At 46.7% G+C, this 22,134-nt stretch overlaps 1 protein-coding gene across 1 annotated transcript; it reads right to left on the bottom strand.

The window, feature by feature from the left end:
• Nucleotides 1-1,883: 1,883 nt before the first annotated feature.
• NKX1-1 (NK1 homeobox 1) lies at nucleotides 1,884-10,673 on the bottom strand. Its single transcript, XM_038400206.2, is given in 3 exon segments — nucleotides 1,884-4,308; nucleotides 4,310-4,446; nucleotides 9,699-10,673. Coding segments are annotated over 3 exon segments (1,230 nt in total). The 5' UTR covers nucleotides 10,159-10,673; the 3' UTR covers nucleotides 1,884-3,675.
• Nucleotides 10,674-22,134: the final 11,461 nt, after the last annotated feature.

Below are 22,134 nucleotides of genomic sequence, written 5' to 3'. Positions count from 1 at the left end.
CTCACAACAACACTGCAAAGAAATGATATGGACTCAGTTCTACTCCAAGTTACCTTCTGCAGTAATTTGTTACTGTGCTAATTGTTTTACTTCTGTGGAGGGTTACACCTGGGAACCTGTGAGCAGAAAAATTGGTTTATATTTTATTTTCACAACAGTGGGGAGGCGGGGAGAAGCAGTCTGGATATTTTTTAATTTACAGAAGTCCAGAGAAAAAGTTTATTAGCTCAGGCTGTTGTAGATCTTTCACCCAGCTGTTGGTGTGTTTTACTCTGTATTTGGTACTGAGGATTTAGCAGACACTCAAATGAATAGCGTTGTTAATAGGACCCCCTCCTGGAAGCTCTGCACTGGTTGGCATGGGGCTTCCCTGTGGACAAGGTGGGGTCAGTACAGTCTGGTCCTTAACTGGCAAATGCTTTTGTGGGCGCAGGCCAGCTACATAGTTGCCTGTTACCGCATCTGGGTAGAGGGCAGGAAACAAGCTGGAGCTGCAAAGTTTGGATCCACCTGGGATGTGCATGTGTGTAAATGGGGGGCTTGAGTCCCCCGTTAGTCTGGGGTTGGCGGGGGCTGGCCTGGCTCAATATGGGCCTGAAATAATGAAACTAGATCCCGGGAGGGACCTGCCCCTGGGTGGCCTGCCAGCTGCTGCCCGCGGGGAGCTCTCCTTTGCATGGACCAGACAGGCCGTTTGCTGCCTCCCCTCCCCACGCCTTCCCTCTAAGGGCGGGGGGAGCTTTCCCTCTTCTGTGGCCCCCTCTGCTGGCTGAGAGCGGTCACTGCATCCCGTGAGAGGCTCCTCCAAGGGCTGCCGTCTGCCCCGCCGCCCCACTCCCTGGACGTTTCCAGCCAGCTATGGCTGGGGGAAGATGTAATTTCTCTGTCAGAAACTATAACTTCCTCACGCTTCAAGCGCCAGCAGCGGCAGTAAAGGGTTGTCAGAAACGCTCACTGGGGGGAAGCAAACCAGAGGAAGGCGCTAATGGGATTAGAAAGCTATCGTTTAATACTGTCACCCCGCTGGGGACGGCTGAGCCGAGCCCCTGAGCCCTGGCCGGGAGCAGCCTTGGGTGTGGCCGGGGAAGAGGGGCGCTGCCTTGATGGCTCCCTCCGAAAGGGTTAGTTAATTTCGCCCTCTTCTGAGGGTGGCTCAGCTTTAAAAGTCCTTTTCTAGCGCATCCTCCAAAGACAGCGGGCTGCTTCTCTCTGCCAGCTTGCTCCTCTTCCCCCCTGGGCTGGGACCTTTCAGAAGAGGTGGTGGGTGAAGAAAAGCCACCCTGGGTTGGGGGGGGGGGGAGTGTGCAGGCAGGGGGGAATGGTGGGGGTCCCATGGAAAATGGGGCAAGCCAGTCCATTGCTGTCTGGAATCGGCTGGACTGGAACCGATTAAAGGAGGACAAAATAATAATCTACAGCGCACTCTCCTGTTTGCGTTTCTTAACATTATTCGGTGCCCTGGAAATGCAGCAATCAGCTCCCTGGAGTCAAGGGATTCTAGACATATACAGTTCCCGTCCCCAGAGTGAAGTATAGGATCAGATAGGAGAGCTGGGAGCGAGATAAGAACTTTGTATCCTCTTTAAAGGGAGATTTATAAGCTTTAGTTTACCTGGCAAACTATCTTTAATAGTCAATGCCTTTGCTTTGCTTTGCTTTTCAATTTCCTGGTTCCATGACACAACATCCATTATCTTAAAAAATATAAAACCGGGTAAGGTTTTTTTTAAGCAGGTAATATTAATTTTGAAGTTCAATAAAAAGATAATTTACAGAAATCCACTTGATGTTCCGCTATTTTTAAAAGGTGCGCTCATAATTCAACAGTTAATTTATGAAATGTACATAAATGCATCCCAACCGCCGCCGTGTCTACCGCCAAATCGCAGCCCCTGCAGCCCCAACACTTCGGTTTCTATTTTATATCGCAGAGTTGAGGGGCTATTATTGAGCTCAAACAAGCTAATTCAGAAAATAAAAACCAGGCAAAAATAGCGAATAAGGTAAAGTTCTCTCTCACAGCAAAGAAGAAGAAAGTTTCTTTGTGTATAAGTAACTAAACTAGCCACGTTTAATAGGGGTCTCAAGGCAAAGGGAACAAAAACCTGATCCCGAAAGGCATTGCACCAGAAGGTGAGTTATTAGAAAGCTACAGAAGGGAAGTGATTCTGTTTAGTTATTTGTTTCTCCTCCAAAATGAACTGAAACTTGCCGCCTCACGGATATCAGCGTTAAAAAACGAGGCGCACACAGAGCCTGGAGGACACTGTTTACTTAAAGTTTATTGAGTGATTTAAAGTTGTTAGCAAACAAAGTGCTTTCTCTTTCTCTATAATTTTGGATCCCCATTCTTCCCAGACCTTATACATTAATTATAAAGTTAAAACTTTCGTAACGACCAGAAATATACATAGATGCTTAATGTAAAAAAAAAAAAAATTGCAACCAATAACCGTCTCTCTCCACGTGGGACTGACCCGACACGACTCCTTCTGCGGTCCGTGGACTTGATTTGATTTGTACCTGTTAGTCGGGTTTTTTTTGTTTTTTTGTTTTTTAAAAAAGGATCAAAGTATGTAAAAATCGTGAGATCACGAAAGAAAATAACCCATTGTCTTACCAACACTGTGGCGGAGTGACAAGCCTAGAGTTTTCCATTTTACCCTGAGAGTCCAATGGGTACATGATCTTTTCAAGTGGCCAGACAAAAACAAGGAACCGTGAAAAAAATACAGCGAACGATGATGTACAGCTACTTCTATTTACAAAGAGGAAAGCGGGAGGATTTCTTCTCTTTCTTCTTCCTCCCTGCCAGAAGCCAAGTCCGGACACGGCGTGTATAAAAAAGGGTCGTCGAAATGATTGTAGGGCAGATGAAAAGTTGTTGCTGTGTGCCCCTGGGGAGGAAGCGATGGGGACTGGGGCCAGACGGATCCTGCTCGCCGAGAGAGCACGGGGCGTTCAGATGGGAGCCAGCGGGCTGCAGCCCTTTGACACTGCAGCGCAGGGCTTTCCCCGGCCACCTCGTGTCCCGTCCAGCGGCGCGGAGCGGGGCCGCGTTCCCACGGTGTTCGGATGGTGCCAGGTTCCTCTGCCCAAACTCCCAGCTGGTTCTGAGGCCGAAGCCAAGCGCGCTCCCAAGAGTGCTGCTCGTTTTAAATGATAACCGGGGTGAAAGGAGCCATCCAGCTGGGGGGGGGGGGGCTTTTAAAAACAAAGGGCCGAACAAGAGGTTTGTCCGTCTGGGAAATGCGATTTCATCAACTCTCTCCTCCCCCCGCAGTACCCATTTCCCTCTAATGCCCCTTCCCCCCCCCCCCCCCCAGACTCAAGGGCTAGAGAAAGAGCGGCGAGTTCGTCAGGGTTTGATCTCAGACGGGAGACGGTTTTCGGGGCTGGGAGGAGGGGGGGGTTGGATGTATTAATTAATAATAATAATTAATAATAAGGTAGCGTTGCTTTGCGAAGTCCTCAGTTCACTGCGCTCCGCGGGGCTGCCCCTTGGCTTCTGTAGGAGCCAGGCGCGCAGAGACAATTCAGAGGCGTCTCTTCCCCGTTAAGGTGATTGCGAGTTCGGGGCGCGCCGGGGGGACTCGGAGCGGGCGCGGCGCGCAGGATCTGTCCCAGGGTCTGCTGCTCCAGCGGCTCGCAGTCCCGGGGCGGGGGGAGGTAGGTTTATAGGTGCGGGGTGTAGAAGGCCGGAGCCCCGTAAGTCTGCGAGCCCAGGACAAAGGGCGAGAGGACGGCGGGGCTGGGCAGGAAGGGCAGCTGGGCAGCGCACACCAGCCCCCCGCTGGGGTGCCCCGGGTAGCCCCCGGGGCCGTGCATGGAGAGCGGGTTGCCCATGGGCGGCGAGTGGCTGAGCGGGCTCAGCCCCCCGCCCAGGGCGCCTCCCCCCAGGCCTCCCCCGGCCCCGCCGCCGCCCGCCCCGCCGCCCGTCGGGGCGCTGGTGTCGGCGCCCGGGTTCTGCTTCTTCCACTTGGTGCGGCGGTTCTGGAACCAGATCTTGACCTGGGTCTCGGTCAGGCTGAGCGACAGCGCCAGGTTGAGGCGCTCGCACACCGACAGGTACCGCGTGGACTTGAACTTGTTCTCCAGCGCCACCAGCTGCTCGTAGGTGAAAGCGGTCCGCGCCCGCCGGGGCTTGCCCGACTTGGAGTCCGAGCCCGTGCGCTTCCTCTTGGGCTTGGCCTGCGGGCCCCCGCCGGGGGCAGGAGGCTGGGCCGGCGGCTGCGGCTGGTGCTGCTGGCTGCCTGGCTCCCCGTCCTCCGGGTGGTGGCCGGGCTCTGCCTCGCCGGACCCCCCCCCCGCCGCCCAGGCTGCTGCTGCTGCTGCTCTCCTCGCTGCCCAGCTCCTCCTCGTCCTGCAGCTCGCTCTCCGGGCTGGGGCTGGGCCTGCTGCCGTAGTCCAGGTCGCGCTCCTGGGCCTTGCACCGCTCCCCATCCTCTGCGCACAAGCAAGGAGAGGGGTTAGCTTAGCAGCTCCCAACCCGCCCTGCCCCAGCACCCCGACCCCCACCTACCCAGCCAGCCTGGAGAGGGCCCTGTGGGGCCCCAGCTCTACAGCCAAGCTGAAAGGGGTAGGAAAAGATGCCCCCCCACCCCTAAATCTAGGCTGTTTAGACACAGACCTACCGGGAAGGGAGGTGGGGGGAGCAGAATCCAGGCTTCAGTGGGCACAGAATGCGAATCTGCCCTCCCAGCCTCCAGCCCAAGCTCCTTAGCCCAAGCCATCCTCTAAAGGAGAAGCAGAATTGCTAGAGGGCACTGGGAAGTTGGCAGTAAATTGCCCTGTTTCAAGGTTGCTGCTGGGCCTCAAACTGGGAGGACTTGGAATGGAGGTGTTGTGAGGTTTCCTTCATTTTTGGGGGGTAGGGGAGCATCTGTGGAAAGACCCACTGATACACAGCAAAACCATACATCCTAAGAGAGGCACTTTATAAACCCTGCCCTCACATTCTTTCAGCATGAGGGAGTCTCCCATATCCCCTCCCCAAGGGAAGGAAAGGTGGCAGGCCTGGAGCAGATTCACCCTTTGCAAAGAGAAAGTTTCAGGGAGTGCCCTCTTGACCTGGAAGGTTTGCGTTGTAAAGCTCTCTGGGAGAGGATTTTCCTTTGAATTGTGGGTGGTTTCTATCCCTTGTAGACGCCATCCAAATGTTCTGAGTATTTAGATAATTTAAGCAAAGGGTAAATGGGCATGGGAGAAAAGAAGATATACTAGGCTTGCAACAGTTGCTTTATAGGTCAAGGTTTATATTTTCCTTTTTCGCTGTAATCGGATGGCACAAATATTGCAAACATTCAGAAAAATAAATATCAGTAAGTGTAACTTTTGAAAACGTTAGGGGTCTGTCTATATTGTAACCACTCTAATGGAGGAATCTTCCATCCAAAAGGTTCTCCAAATAGGAAGTCCCGAAGTGCTTTTTAGTAAGAAACCATCTTTGTCTAAAGCTGGGACACCGTGTATAATAGCTTCCACCCCTAAAACCCTAACTAACCAAGCTAAAAGCTTTACAAATATAGAACATCATTTAGTGGACAACAATGAGAAATCCTACTTTGTAATCATTCTTCGTTCATCTTCCGAATTAAAAATGATTGTGAAATGCTAAGAAATAAAATTAATCTTATTATTATTGCAATCGCAGTTAGTATCTTCCATGGCACTTCTTTCCAGAAGCCTCAGGAATGCTAATATTAAAATATTAAAATCATTTGACATTTTAGAAATTGGACATCTCTTTATGCAATGTCTTCGGAATAGAGATTTGAAAAATTAGGGTTTGAGAAATGAGCAATAACTAATATGGAACATTTTGGAAGAAAAGTCTGTGAATGACACGGGGGTTTGCTGCAGGAAGAAGAGAACACCATTGATATTACTTTTTATTTTAGTTATTGAATTATCTGCGTTGATGGAAGATTTGCTGCCTTGTGTGTTGGCATGTTTTTAACCGTTTCTGTGCCTTGTTTGTTCTCGTGCTGTTCCTAAGGTAGAAGTATTAAACTGGAGTAAATACTTGTATTGATTAGCAGAGCAGATACAAACTTAATTAAACTCATTCTGTGTAACGTACAAACTAGTTAACGGTCATTTAATTTATTTGGGTTTATATTATGCTCCAATTAACGGGACTGCAGATGAAAACAAGGTAATTATCCGATATTTAGGGCCGTTGTACATCTGGGGCAGATCAAGTCGTTATGAAACCTGAAATATAATTTGTAAAGAAGCCGCTTCACCCCGTGGATCATGCCTTAGCCATTTCTGACAGCTTGAAGGCCGGATGCTATATTCCTTTGACCATCCCAAACTCCCAGTAAAGTAAAAAAGGAATTTAGGAATACATGCAGGATCGGGCCTCAGGCTGGAGTAAAATAAATAAAATACCTTGTCCTTATCACATTTAGATACTCCTAAACTTCCTGAATCGGTCTGCGTTTTACACCTAGATAACCCAGTATAGCTATTATCTGTAAATCCCCCTCCTTCCCACAAATTAAATAGTGAGTTGATCATTATGACTCATTATGTGTTTGCTTTAGTCATTTAAATTCCATAAATACTAAGGCTGTACCGTCTCTCTCAAACTTTGCCAAATCTTAAAACCAAATGCTGCATATTCAATTACGTGATTATTTTTAATTGAGAAATTTTAAAAAGTGAAAAGATTGTGTTCTGTGAAATAAGCTGATTTCGGCTAAACCTTGGATATTGCTTGCTCTCCACGAGGAAAAAGAGAGGGAGAAGTTTATTATAGTCACCTTAACCCGCAAAACTAATGTTTAGTAATCTGGGGACTTCTAAACAAATAATACTTTCCATCTTGGTGTTAAAAATTAGAAAATGGAAATCTGGAATTATGACAGATATATAGAAATATAACAACATGGGTAAGGGGTTTTTCAATTTAAAATAGTATATGAAGATGGAATAAAGTTCAAATAATCTACATTGAGTAGAAATTAAATTATAGATGGATGCCATTGTATATGATAATTTTGTACATACACCTTTCCATATATTCTTGGTGAAAACACACAGGAATGTTTATGTGTGTAGGGGTAAATATAACTACATACAGTACGTACGTTCAATACAGATGACACAGAATGTATGTGATGATTACTTTAGAAGGGTTTTTTCACCAATAATTTGTAAACATTCCCCAATAAGGGAATATTATAAAATATTCCCGTCAATAGGGGAATATTAAAATATTTTCTAAAACACAACTGCACTGGTAATTGTCCAAAGCAACATCATTCTGGCTTTGCAACTGTTAATGCAAAACAAATTAACTGGAGGTTTCTCAATTATTTCTAAAACGAAATGCGTTTTGCGAGATGAACTTAAATATTTTCTATTTTCAATGTACTTGCACTTTGTCTGGTTGTAGAGAATCAATGATTTTCGGATCATTTTCCCCACCCCCACCGAACTAAACCAACTGCTTGATCTACTGTTACCCAAGGTGATGGTGATGATGGGACCATAATGCGATTAACTTTCATTATTTCTCAGTACTCACAAATCTATTTTTTGGGTGTTTCTAGCTTTACAAAATATTAGCATAGTTACAACTGAAGAGATAAATCGTGCAAAATCCCTGGCAGCTTGTCAGTAAGCGAAGTTTAGTATGGCATGTGTTTCTAAATATATTTACTGTTAGAGAAATGAATGATAGAATTGCATTTCTCTCCTTGCCTGGAGATAAAGTATAAGATTGGTGATAGGCTGACCTCGTCGGTCTTTCTGATTGAACAGACCTATTTAGTATGACAAAAGTCAGATCTGTTTAGACAAATACTTACTTTAGGTGTACTCGGAGTTTTAAAAATCTCTTTGATTTCTTTACGTCTAGCTCCTGCTATTACTTTGATGATTAAAAACAGCTCTACTGTAAAGGGGCTTGTGTTAAAACAGGTAGAACGAAAACCTATTTTATGGCCTAATTTTAATTGATATGGACATTCTAGCGCAGAATTGTAAAGATGCCGCTCTCTCTGGTAATCCTAGTCCAGACATTTATTTTCCAGTCTTTACAGTATCATACACAACCCACTGCTGTCCCACCCCTCACAATACAGAATATCTAGATATATTTTTCATGTGTGCCATCTTATCCCGAAAGTGCTCTAACATCTCCAGAGTCACAGCGTTTAGAGGTGAGAAAGTTGGAATATTTGGACCTGGAAAGAAAAAGCAATCTAGAGCTTGGGTCGAATGCAATTCCCGATCAATAGCGAGCCCTAATAAGTGTAATAGGTTTTAATCGAGTAATTATCCGAATTTTGACCCTATAATTTAGATGTTAGGAGAGAGTTTGCAAGGTGCTTGAAAGAGATATGCACAATTCGATAATAGGATATCGACCCAGGGAGTCCTACATGCCACTCTGGGGCGATTTCCCCCATTATCCAGCCTCTTTACGCTGCTAAGCACATTTTACCTTAAATGTAATCGAAGGAATTTAATTGTTTTTCCAGAGATAACCAGCATTTTGTCACAATTAGTCTGATTTGTCCTAAAAAAGCCAAGGGGAGAGAGAAAATTGAATCTGTCGCCCAGAGCAACGCTCAGCAGGCAGGGGGTGGGGTGGAGAGGGGAGATGGTTCTGAAGGCTGTGTGTGTGTGTGTGGGGGGGGGGGGATACAGAAAAGTCGTGAAAGCGACTTTGATACTTGGAAAATCCAGCCAAAGTGGGACTTATTTGATGATCTGAGAATGAATTTTAAATTCTGTTGGGCCTGCTCATTCAAATGGCCTGCAGCCCCCTCAAATCTTCCCGCAAGTTTGCTTCAGCAGAAACTTGCACATGCCTGTTACCCTCGAGGGCAGAAATGAGACACCAGGTCGGAAGCTGTTATTACGTGATATAATGCAGAGTCCGGTTCCATTCGCCCCCCAAGTAATCAAATGACTCAGGGACGCGTGATGGACTAGGTACATTTAATACAACTTTACCCCTTGAAATGTAACGCTTTCTAGCCAGATCGCAAGCACCAGAGCCCAGGACGAAGACGTTTGACTTTTGCAAACTGTTCCTGCCCCAGATTTGCGTTTGTATTTCCTTGTTTGCAGAACAGCAGCTAAAGTTATTTATCGTGTGTCTGATTGAATCGTCAAGGCACCTGTTCGGGAAAATGAAAGGAAGGCCCAGAGGGGGCATTACTGAGAGTACATGCACATCACAGAGCCTCCAACTTGGAAGTAGTGCCCAGCGTAAAACTTTACGCTACTGAAAGGAGGGCCAGGCCAGAAAAGTTTCACCTTGCATAGGGCATATAAACCAGCAGACATCACATTCTTTAAACCAGTCAGACCTCGCTACACCACTGAAACCATCCACTTTAATAAGTGGGAAGAGGTGCTTATAAAAATGTTACATGTTAGTCCCTCCGCATGCTCCCATCTCACTCTACATTCTTAGCCAGGTGTAGAAGCAACAGGTAAGGAACATTTGCCCTTTACAGCAGACTCCCTGTGTCTACACGTGCAGTTGCGCCCTTTATTGTATCTGACAGAAGGCAGTGGGGACGGTGCGCGTCTCCGAGACTCACCTTTAGAAGCACGTAATCACACTGCATATTAATTTCAGGCGCTCTTTATCATTTCCCCCCGTAGCCGGCTATTTGCTCCAGACACGAGTTAGACACTCTGCGGAAGGTTAACATGCACAACGTACTTACTGAGTAAGTCCGAGGACTTTTTGCACGTTTCAAAATCTTCAGCCAGAGCCTTTTGATCTGCTAGATCCGTTCCTGACTCCTCGGGTTTATCCTCTGCCCCTAGAGTGCATTCGCTCCCTGCGGATTTGTACAACACAGAACAGTGCCTCTTCTTGCTGTTGAATTTGTTGGGATCCAGGATGTCCAGCACCGAAAAAGAGGTGGTTCTGTGGACCACTGGCAGGGCTGCCCCTGCCCCCTCTTGTCCAGGGGTGTTGCTCTGATTGTCGCCTGGCCTGTCTCTATTTCCAGGACACGAATAGACCGGTAGCTCGTTGCTGGAAGAAAGTCTTTGGTCCCCGTGGCTTTCCATGCTTTCCCCGTGGCGGCAGCCGGACACTGGCTCCACTACAATGCCAGCCTGGCTTGCTGCTGGGATAGAGATGTCACCCCCCTGAGTCTTGTCTCTGCTCACATTCATGACTCTTTCCAGAGCCCCTTCCAATTGCAACTCTTTCCTTTCCAGCGAACTTCAGCTGGAAACTCCTGTCTTGCAATCAACTCGGGAGCTGCTTTGTTTATCGTCAGTTTAGCACAGAGGCGAGCTGGTTCCTTTAGGTCTACAGGATTTCACGTGGCTAGGTCCAACCTGAATTGGATTCTCCCGTGGATAAAGGAAGTCAGAGGGTGATGCTCCACTCAGTTGCTCCTTCTTTCTTCTCATCATCCTCACAGAGCTACCCAAACATTTATGTCCCCCGCACCCCTCTCTCTCTCACTCACACACACACACACGCGGGCAAGGCTGTAGCTTATTTATGCATTCATATTTAGCAGTGGGTTGTAATTGGCTACAAATTAATCCCTTGCCCATAATAGTCAGTAATCTCCATCACTGGAGGAGAGAGACACTGAAAGTGTGTGTGCCTGAGAAAGGGGAGGGGGGCGGGAGAGGGGAGAGAGTGAAGGATGGTGTTGGCTGTGATATACTTAGCTGTCAGCTCTGTTTCAGCACACCTCCACTCATCTGGAAAGCATCTAAATAGCCTTATTTGGAGAAGTGGGAGGAGAGCGCTTTCTTTGAAATAATTGCGGGATCAATATAAAGAAGATATTATACACACCGAATGGGATCGCCCCTCCTAATGGTTTAGTTATATGATCAAAAGGATCGTATTTGTGCTCAGAAGTGTGAACAATCTCACCTGTTTCACCCTTCCCCCCCGTGCATTATTATATTATAACAATAGAATAAAATTGTTGTCCGAGGCTGAATGCTTTGGATTATATGGTGGGTATAGGCACACACATGCACACGGTGTCCCCCCCCACCCCATTGATTAAAATTACATATCAGTAGGAAAGTGCCTGGAAAAACCAAAAGCAAAATAATATGCTTAAGCAACACAAGGCAAAACAGGACCCTCAATACATTGTAAATAACTGGGGGAGGGAATCTATTCTCGTCCCACCTAGAAATAATGCAATAAACCCAGCTCATTCTCATTTCTGAGAAACACTCCTTCATTCAAGGGGTTTTGAATGCAGGGAAAAAAGGAAGAAATTAGGAAAGAGTTGCCTCTGAATTACAAAAATCTAATTTCCTTTCCTACCCAGTTTTCTCTCTGTGTGTGCGCGCGCTTTGACCATATCCATTTCATTCTTGCTTTGGGTGTCCAAATCGCTGCTTAGTTTGAACCAGCTGCCAAAAAGAAGGTAGGAAAATAGAGAAAACATAAAAAGAAAATTAGATTTTTTTTTTTGTCTTTGAGGCTGGTGACACATACAAGGACAGGTCCTTTGCAATTACCGCGGGCAATGATCCTTTGGAAAGCAGAAATTAAAAGTTGGGAGAAATAATGGGTAAAACAATCAGCTGTAATTTTGGTAGGGGTTGGACATGATTAGCCCATCAGTGGGCTGGGCCCAGGGGAGTTCCTGGAGCCCACAACAGCTCCCTCTCATATATTATACATCAGCCCTTAGATTTTAATCAGACCCCACAACAGCGTCCTTCCTCTTTTATGACTTTGTTATGCTTTATCTTTAAATTATAAATCACCTTCTGGGGGGAAATGGTATGTATAATCTCGGATCATGTGTAGATAATTACCTCCTCCCTCACTTTCCTGACCTCACTGCCACACAAACACAGCTAGAGCCAAGTTTTAATATACATTGGGTTGTTTTTTTAAAAGCTGCTCTTTCTTTCCTTCTCCTGGGGTTGTGTCTTTGGAGCAATTTCTCTTTCAATACTTCTGCCAGCAGCCAGGGGATATTGTTTATGAAAAGGAGACGGTGTTTTAGATAGACTTTGATCAGATTTCCTATTGTCATCCTCTCCGTTAGTACCTTTTCGGGAGGGAATACGGTTTTCGGGGGGGGGGGGGGGGAAGAAGGGATTCTTCGCTCTCGAGTACATTGGCGTCCTGGTAAGTTTCTGCCTGGGCACCCCCCCCCCCCCACTATCTGGTCCAAATTGCAATTACAACTCTGCGCTCGAAGAGCCTAGCGGGGCCCTTACAACAGGGGGACCATCGACCGGCACTGCTATAAACAACAAGAGCAGGTAAATGATTATTAATTCAATAACATGCACAGGCCCCAGGCTGCACAGTGAACACTTCGAGGAAGGAAGGAAAGTGAATCTGAGCCCCCACTGTCGCTGGAATAAATCTCTCTCTCTCTAGCGCGCTGCTGAGACTCTTTCCATACACGGTGCCTTGTGTTTATTCTTTGATGTACCCAATCAAAGCCGGGAAACAAAAGGCGGTGACTCTCTCGGTACCAGTGTACCGCGGGGAAAAGTTTTAGGGAGCGGGCAGCGCGCGGTTAGAGACACAGCTGGGCCGGAATTCTGCTCCGAATTCCCCCTTTCGCCCCAGAGGAGTAAAAACGAAGCGGACAGACGCCTTTGTGCGCGCGCGCCCCTGGCTTCTAAAGCGAGTGTTATAAGGGATGTGCTATTGCTCCTAATCACAATTGATTGTCAATTAGAGCCTCATTTGTGCAATCTCCATCCATCTGCCATCTCTGGTTATCTGCTCTCCAGAAAGTTAGCACTGATTATGGGGCACGAGATGAGTTGTGACATGTAATATCGCGCTCAGGAGCGGGGCGGGTGACCGCTTCCCTTTCGCTCGGAGACAGTCCTTTCCCTGCCCCTTACAAAAGGACACTAGCCGCACCACAGCCCGGGGAGGGGGGCGCATGGTTTGCAAGGGAAGGTGGGGCAGGGGGACTCGCAGGAGGTGGAGATTAACGCCAATTAAATACCATGTTATCAGACCTCTGCCCCTCCACCACCCAGGACATCCGATGAAGTGAGCTGTAGCTCAGGAAAGCTTATGCTCAAATACATTTGTTAGTCTCTAAGGTGGCACAAGTCCTCCTTTTCTTTTTGCGAATACAGACTAACACGGCTGCTACTCTGAAACCACCCAGGACAGTGGCGGGGATGGAAATGGTTCTTTCTCTAACCCAACAAAGCAACCTAGCGGTTTTACAACTCTCCCGATAGCGATCTCTGTAGTTAGACTGAATTATATCTGCAGGGAGGGGATATTTCTAACGCCGGGAGGTGCTTGTGGTTAGTTAGCACAGAACTGGGCAGCATTTGCTTCCCACGGCAGCTTGGGTGAGATGCAGTGTGCAGACAACCCCCCCCCCCACGCCTCCAACACACACGCTCCCTCCTCCTTTGGCAGGAGGATCGCTCCAACTGCAGCCTGTCTGGGAGATGCTGCTGGTATAACACCGACAGCTGGGGCGGGTTTGCACTGCGGGCGGGTGCCCAGGGACCAGGGAGGTAAGCGTGGAGCCCTTTCAAACCGTGTTTACACCCCAGCTCTTGGGGAGGCGGGGAGACAGAGCAGAATAGCTCGGTGCCAGGGGCGGGGGATCCTTTAGGGGATCCCAGGCCCTGGCTGCTGGGCTTAGGGACGGGAGGAAGAGGGTATCATTTTGCCTGCGAATGACACAGCCCCGACCAGACGATCCCTGGCTGCAGCTGCGCGCTCCACCCGTCTGGTGCCAGCAGCTGGCTAGGGGGAACCCATCACTCTCCGGGGCTTCTCCTCCACCCTCGTGCAAGCCACAGGGGCCAGGCCAGCTGGCGGCAGAGTGAGGCTGGCTAAAGGGAGAGCGAGAGGCTAATACTTTGGGGGAAAGGGCTGCCACTCTCAACAGAGCCACAGTCTCCCAGTCACCGACAGAGGTGAGCTGGGTCTGTCCTGCCCCGTCCTTAGCAGCACCACGAAGGGAGAGAGACGCCCCTAGGCTCCTCTTATCTCAGATCCGCAGAGGCATCGAGCTCCCAGGGACATTTTCAAATAGCTTTTGGATCGAGAGGACGCTCGGTCCCCTTCCTCCCGCCCGCCTCAATGCCCTCTGCCGGCGAGAGCGGCCCCTAAGCAAGGCCCTCTGTCCAGCCCCTTGCGAACCCCGCTGAGATAAAACTGCTCCTTCCTTCTGACCCCTAAGTTGTCTAGGCTCAGACAATGCAGCCTGGCTCCTCGTTGCATTTTCAACTGGAAGATGATCCTTAGACACTGAACAGCAAAGCGAGCTGCCTAAAATCAGAGCCCCCTTGCTGGCCTGTCCGGCCATGGGGCTGGCTGCACGGACATGCGGCTCCTTATGTCAGCCCAGAACATTTGCATTTAGTAAATATAAACCTTTACATCCGGTGCCCCCTTCTGCCTGGATGTGCTTTGCAGCTCTATAGAAGGGACTGGAGCCCTCTGCTCCGTTCGACTCGGCAGGAGTGGGGGCCGCGAACACCGGCCTCAGCAGCCCGCACCGGAGTTTTTAAGCAACAAATTCCATCTTTTTTAAAAAATTAGGTTTCTACAACTCCAGTCAAAACCTGAAGCTTTTCTTTTTTGGCCATTCATCATTCCCTTCCAGCAGCGCGGATCTCAGGGTAATTAAGGGCATTTATCCTGGTGGTAAAACAGTTTAGCAGCCCTTGTTATATTGGGAAGGTCACTTTGATGGATTTCCATGGGGGAAAGGATTGGGAGGGGAGGGGGGAAGGGGGGGTTATCTGATTCGGGGTGGAAGCGGTGCAAGAGAAATCCGTCTCACTTCCCCCGCACTCGTGATCGGTTTGCATTGATCAGAAATGTGCCCTGGGAGCAATGGAAGGTCACTGAGGGTAAAGTTTCAGAGTAGCAGCCGTGTTAGTCTGTATTCGCAAAAAGAAAAGGAGTACTTGTGGCACCTTAGAGACTAACAAATTTATTAGAGCATAAGCTTTCGTGAGCTACAGCTCACTTCATCGGATGCATTTAGTCTCTAAGGTGCCACAAGTACTCCTTTTCTTTTTGAGGGTAAAGTCTTTCCAGTACCTTTCCTGCGTGGATGGAAACACATGGTCCCTGCAACGCGGAGCATCACGTTGGAGACAAGTCCCGTCTGTACAATCCAGATACACCGAGTGAGAAGGAAGCCTGGATGGTCCTTCCACGCCCCCCTACCCCTCCACAAAAGTAACACATGCTGAAGGAAGACTTTTCAAACCCACCTTTTAATTTAAACCGTAAACACGCGCATCTTATCGACAAAAAGAAAAGGAGTACTTGTGGCACCGTAGAGACTAACAAATTTATTTGAGCATAAAGCTTTCCTGAGCTACAGCTCACTTCATCGGAGGCATTCAATGAAAAATACAGTGGGGAGATTTATATGAATAGAGAACATGAAACAATGGTTGTTACCATACACACTGTAACCAGAGTGATCACTGAAGGTGAGCTATTACCAGCAGGAGAGGGAGGGGGAAACCTTTTGTAGTGATAATCAAGGTGGGCCATTTCCAGTTGACAAGAACGTCTGAGGAACGGTGTGTGTGTGTGTGTGTGGGGGGGGGGAAATAAACAAGGGGAAATAGTTTTACTTTGTGTAATGACCCATCCACTCCCAGTGTCTATTGAAGCCTAAATTGATTGTATCCAGTTTGCAAATTAATTCCAATTCAGCAGTCTCTCGTTGGAGTCTGTTTTTGAAGTTTTTTTTGTTGAAGAATTGCAACTTTTAGGTCTGTAATCCAATGACCAAAGAGATTGAAGTGTTCTCCAACTGGTTTTTGAATGTTATAATTCTTGAGGTCTGATTTGTGTCCATTTATTCTTTTAGGTAGAGACTGTCCAGTTTGACCAGGGTACATGGCAGACCAGGCCAGTTTGACCAGGGTACATTGCTGGCACATGATGGCATATATCACATCGGTAGATGCGCAGGTGAACGAGCCTCTGATAGTGTGGCTGATGTGATTAGGCCCTATGATGGTGTCCCCTGAATAGATATGTGGGCAGAGTTAGCAACGGGCTTTGTTGCAAGGCTAGTTCCTGGGTTAGTGGTTCTGTTGAGTGGTGTGCGGCTGCTACTCTGGAATCTTATCGACAGGGTTTCAATTTCAGCCCACAAAAGGAGGCCAAGGTGACTCCAGGAACTTTGGAAACCGACTGAGTTTTGTTCCGTCCTTTAAAATATCTGCACGATTAGGATATTTTCAGACTACGATACATGGTTTTCTAAGAACGAAGATCTAAGCTGCCTACCTACCTACGGCGAATATTAATTCAAATACAACAAACGCAGGGAGACAAATATCGCCTTGCAGAAATGTGCTTTAACCCCATTTCCTGATCGCACAGCTACTGTAAACCAGAGCCCGGGTACTGACAGACCCACGAGAATGAATAGGAAAGAAGAATAAAGGGGGGAGAACAGAGGAAATAAGGGAACTAGGCAGTTAGGGAGATCTGTAATGTCTGTCTCTCCTGGAAGAACTGGAAACGGGGGGGACTGAAACTGGGAGTCAGGACAAGGAAGTGTGTGTGTGTGTGTGTGTGTGTGTGTGTGTGTGTGTGGATTGTACGTTTATCAGAAGCAGCGTCTAATGACACCTATTTCTCGGGCACATAGCGAGATGATCTATCGATACATCCTTTAACCACTATCATTTTCTTTTCGATTTCAAACATGGCTGGTTTCCAAAAAAAATCTTCCCAATCAGGGTCCTCTGCTGAGAAAGAGCACCTCCAGACGGAGGAGTGTTGTTTAAAACTGCCACCTTTCTTACACTGCCATATTTGTACTGGCAGCTCACAGCGAGCGTCTATCCTACCTGTTCTGGCACTATTTGGGGGTGCGAGGCTGGTAGCTTTAAGTATTATTTTATTTATTATTATGGCCATCGGTCTCCAGCCACAACAGTGCGCTTGTTTCAGGATAAACAATAATTAGTTTAAAGACTGTTTGTCTTTCCACCCCTTCCCTGAAATCATGAGAGGTCTCAGGAGTGAGCGGTAATGCTGGAGGAAAGGGGTGGTGGAGGATGTTTAATGTTAACCCAGTTAAAGCCAAAGAATTAATTAACTCCATCCAAGAAAGAAAATGATTATTAAAAAAGAGAGAGAGATTATGAAGCAGATCTTGCCCTCTATCAATACAATGTCAGATCCTCACAGCAGAAGATTTAAAAGCCCAGGGGATTCCAGGTTAGGGTAGTAATGAGCTTAATTGAGGTTAATGCTTCCTGCACAGCTCCTTGATTATTAAATTAATATTATCACACACATGAATCATAATTAGAAGTTTAACTAATGCTCCAGGGGAATCCTCGGAGGATCTATTAGAACAGTTCTCTTTTTTCTCACCGATTCCCTCAGAGTTTCAAAAAAGCCGGGCGGGGGGGGGAGCCCGGCTGCGCTGGGGCCCTGTAGAATTGAGGTTTGTTTAGTCTGTTGCAAATTAAGAACCCTTGGGCGAGAGAAACATCCATTCCCGCCACGAGGCTTTTTGCTCCCGAAATGACACCCAGCGAGAGGTTCAAAGGCAGCTTACCTTGCTCCCTTTCAAGATTTAGTTCAGCAAATTCCTGTTTAAATCCAGCCCCCCTCCGTTAATCTAGGCGCTTATCTCCCTATACCCTGGAGTATATATAAAATACGAATAAAGTGGCTTGTTGCTACTTATTTCGGGGAAAGATCTCATCGGCAGCTCTTATTCATAGACCTAGGGAAAGCTGATCCCTTTTGCTCAGAGTCCGTTATAAACTCACCACCCTCTTCCCCCCCGCCCCCAACGAAAAAAATGCCCGTGACTCTTTGGGGAGTCTTTAGAAGGGGAGTGGAGGGCTGGTCAAGTCTAGAAATACTTTAGTGTTCTCCTTTATAGCGCGCCCCCCCCCCCCCCCGCTAGGCATTTCTGTTGTGATCCTTTTACAAACGGACTCCAATAGGTGGGTTCCTCTAACAGCAACCCCTGCTCAACCTTTCTGGGCTGCATGAAATAAACTGAACTCTCCAGAGGGTTCAGTCTAGCATGCGCAACGGGCATACTTTGTACTACGTAAGTGGCTTTCCTGTAAAGGGAGGGGGTGTCCCAGCCATGCACTGTCTGTTTCTATTGGTGGCATTACTTCTTTTCCAGCGGACACCCCATGTGGGTATGAAGATGAGCAGAAAACCAGCCTCTCTGGGTGTCCCTGTCTGTCCTTATCTCTTCCTCTCTATCCCGAGAGCCCTTTGCAAATACTTCCTAAGCCTGGACAATAATCAGGAGGGAGAGCGGGGGCGGGGGTGTGCAGAGGGAAGCCAACTCCCCCCCCCCCGCCTCCGATGGGCAGGTGCAGCAGAAAATTAGGCGGTGGGGTTGATTATTTATTTATTTATGTATTTGCACGTGGGTTGAAATTGACATCGGTTCCTCTGTAGGGAGCCTGGGGGGAGAACGTTAACTTTGGGGTTATGATTGTGGGAAGCTGGGGGGGGGGGAGGGAAAATAAAAAGCTCAGGACAGAAAGGGGGTGGTAAAAATACCAACCTTAAAACAGCCCTACTCTCCTCCTGGGATTCAGAAACTGTGGACAAAAGGGGAACGGGAATAAATAAAAGAGAAATCAGATGGTTTGCACGTAAGCATCTCTCTCTCTCGTTCTCTCTCTATTTATTTTCTTCTCTGTTGCTGAAACATATTGAAGGGGTAGAAAAAGGAAACATTAAGATCAACTGTGAGCCCTGCCGACGGTTTAACGATTTCAAATGAGCTCTGACTCTGGTGAAAATCTGACAATTACCCATCAGGATGGCAGATGATAGTTAAAATTACCAGAAATCAATATTCTCACCGGGTGTCCCAGCCTGATAAGAGAGACCAAGACAATGTTGACTATTAAAGTCGACAGCTTGAGATATTACACTATTAGTTATGCTATTTTTAATAATCTATAATATTTGGGCTATAATTAATTAATTATACGGGTCAGATAATATCTGGGGCTGGAATGAGGTCTGAAGGGTCTATTAAGGTTGGTAATGAGAAAGGAGAAATCTAATCTAAGGACGAGGAGCCGTGAAGGAACAAATATACAACAGACTTCAGATAGAGAGGGAGAGAGAGAGAGAAGGGATATAGCAGACCCAGTATTCACACCTCTGCTTTCATCTCAGGGTCTCATCTAAGAACATCTCCACTTCTCCTTTTCATGCTGATGCCCCTTTATTTGCACAAAGGCCTGATTTGCACTGAGATGTTACAACCTACAGGTAGTTATTTTAATGTAAAAATGATTAAACATGTACTAAGAGGTTAATTGACATTTTAAAAAATAAGCCTTGCAAGTGTTCCTATGGAAGGAGGAATATGGTGGGAAATCTCTAGCCCAGCAGTTCTCAAACTGTGGGTCAGGACTCCAAAGTGCACCCGGACCCCATTTTAATGGGGTCACCAGGGCTGTCTTGGACTTGCTGGGACCTGGGCCCAAAGCCCGAACCCCACCATCCAGGGCCAAAGCTGAAGCCTGAGGACTTCAGACCTCAGTGGCGGGGCTCAGATTACAGGCTCCCTGCCTGGTGTTGAAGCCCCTGGGCTTTGGCCCCCTCACCCAGGACGGCGGGGCTCAGGCTTTGGTCCCCCTCCTGGGGTTGTGCAGTAACTTTTGTTATCAGAAGGAGGTCGCAGTGCAATGAAATTTGAGAACTCCTGCTCTAGCCACTGGTGGAGGTCGGCTGCTTTCTCTGGATACTGCTAAATCATCCCTGACAAGTAAGACTTTTTAAATATTTTCCCTGGCACCTAAAGAGCCTTTGAAATGCTGTTGGCATGTCCCAGATTGTACCAAATGGCATCTATTTCCTAACAGACACGTGTATATAGTTTATGTATGTATAATTATACACACTTGTGTGTATGTCTGTGTGTGTATATAGCTATACATATATAATGTCTATGTGTTGTGTGTACCCTCACATGAAATGTCTTTATTTCCATCTTTTCAAATTAACTTTATCAGACTGCAAAAATTATAAATCATCTCTTTCCTCAGTGTTATTAACCAATATTCTAGGTGTGACACACAGGATGACACCCATTTTACATTAATTATAGCCATACAAAGAGTGTTTTTTTTATAATCCTTATTTCAGGGGGGTATTATTTATCATATTAGTTCCGCCCTTATTAGTTACAGGGTGAACAAGGTGGGTGTGTTGAACAACTTCCCTGTCAGACAAGATAATGAAGGAACCAAATTTTCCTGGTTAGACAGGGAATTTTCTTTCTAAATAGGTCTCTCTCTACTTTTCCAAACCAACTTTAATAAAAAGATACTCCTTGATCAGGTCTCCTGGAAACTGCAGGAGGAGATCGCTCAGATTCTTCTTAAACTGAATGTGGTAGGTTCTTATGGGTAACTGTTCCTCCATTCCTAAAGCCCTGATTGGTGGAGTCTCTCAAGGCTCAGTACTCTCCCCCGTATTATTCCACATCTATACAAAGTTAGTGGGATAGCTGGTGAGGCAACATGGATAGAAGTGGCAACAGTATGCTGATGACACCCAGCTCTACATCTTCTTTGCATCGAATATTAATACATCATCTCCCAGCTTTTTCAGTGTCTAGCCAAAACCAGTACCTGAACAAAGTGCAGCTGTCTAAAGCTGAACTCAGGCACAGTTAAGGTGATGCTGATGGGCAGAAGCAAGTGCTCAAAGAACTTGACTCCTCTCTAACATTCCCCAGAATTGAAGGGATCTGCCCTCGGATAGTTCAGCTGGCCCATGGCTTTGGGATCCTTTTGGTCTGCTCAATGCTATTGGCAAATAGCCACTGAGGCAAAAAAAAAAAAAAACAACCAAACCAAAAAAGCCAATTTCCATCTGCCAGAAGATTGCACTGCATCCTATCAGAAACAGATTTGGCCACAAAGATCTACATACTCATGACCTTTATCATTGCAACTCATTATATCTAAAAAGCTCCAACTAGTTCAAAGTGCAACAGCCCATCTGACTTCTACATAGGTCACCTGAAGCACACCATTGCATTGACTCCCTATTGAACAGAGTCCTGATAGTCAAGACTCTCCAGGGGTCTGGTTCTAGCCACCTGATAATTTGCCTCTCCTGCCTCAAGCTTGACCTCTCACAACAGCTACATTCCACTGCAGCAATGAAACTGTTGACCAGTAGGAGGAAGCTCATGAGGATGGAAGGCAGAACTTTTACAGGCACTGGATTTAGACTATGGAAGCCCCTATAGTACAAGAAAGAAATAACCCTGGATGTCACCAGTTTCAGAACTAAATGCAAAACTCATTTCTTCAGCTTAACGTTCCTTCATTAACTGGTTCATACAGAACACTTCTCACATCTAAAGCAAACAAAAGCCTATGGACCAATCAAGCTAGGAAGGAAGAGTGAGAAAGAGATTGCTATTCTTATTTCTCTTTTGAAATACTTGGGAAGTGCACAGATGTCTATGGCTTCTGCAGCTTTATAAGTACCTAGATAGACAGGCTTTTCCACTGAGCAACCATGTCCATTAATAAATATAAAGATTCTTCTCAAATATGCTAGTGTCCCGAAAGATTTAATTCAGGGTAAATTCACTCCTGGGTTGAAAACCAGCACAAAGATATTGAACTACTCCAAAATCGAGTGCAAGTGAGACTAAAGTGGTGCATAAGCCAAGAGTAGTCTCTGCAGCCCATTGAGTTGCACCCATAGAAAATAACTAATAAATAAGACATCTTTTATTTTATTCCAGGAAATGATACTTCACCCATTACCACAGGAGCTGAGTTCTGATGGCACAGAATATTATGAAATACTAATTTTTTATGCTGTTGTATTGAACAGGAAATTTAAGCTTATGACTCAATGAATTTTGGATATCCTGAAAAACACACCAGAAGACACAAATCTTTAACGCAAACTGAAGGGGAAGAAAGCCACACGAGGCAGACAGATTCTTCATGTGCTGTATATATTTTTCTGCCTGCTAAAATCTCTGCTCTTGTCTACTATGGCAGCATCTGTGATGTTAAAATTGCCCTTCAAAGGCCTCGTCCTGTGGTTTTATAAAATGCTGAGGCCAAATTTGACCTTAGTTACACTTATGCAGCCTCCTGAGGGAAAAAAATCCCTTGACACTTGGGCTTTACTCCACT

The sequence above is a fragment of the Dermochelys coriacea genome, chromosome 4, assembly GCF_009764565.3.
Source record: "Dermochelys coriacea isolate rDerCor1 chromosome 4, rDerCor1.pri.v4, whole genome shotgun sequence".
In the NCBI taxonomy this organism is placed as follows: domain Eukaryota; kingdom Metazoa; phylum Chordata; order Testudines; family Dermochelyidae; genus Dermochelys; species Dermochelys coriacea.
The sequence above is the reverse complement of the archived record's forward strand: the minus strand, read 5'-3'. Positions and strand labels throughout refer to the sequence as shown.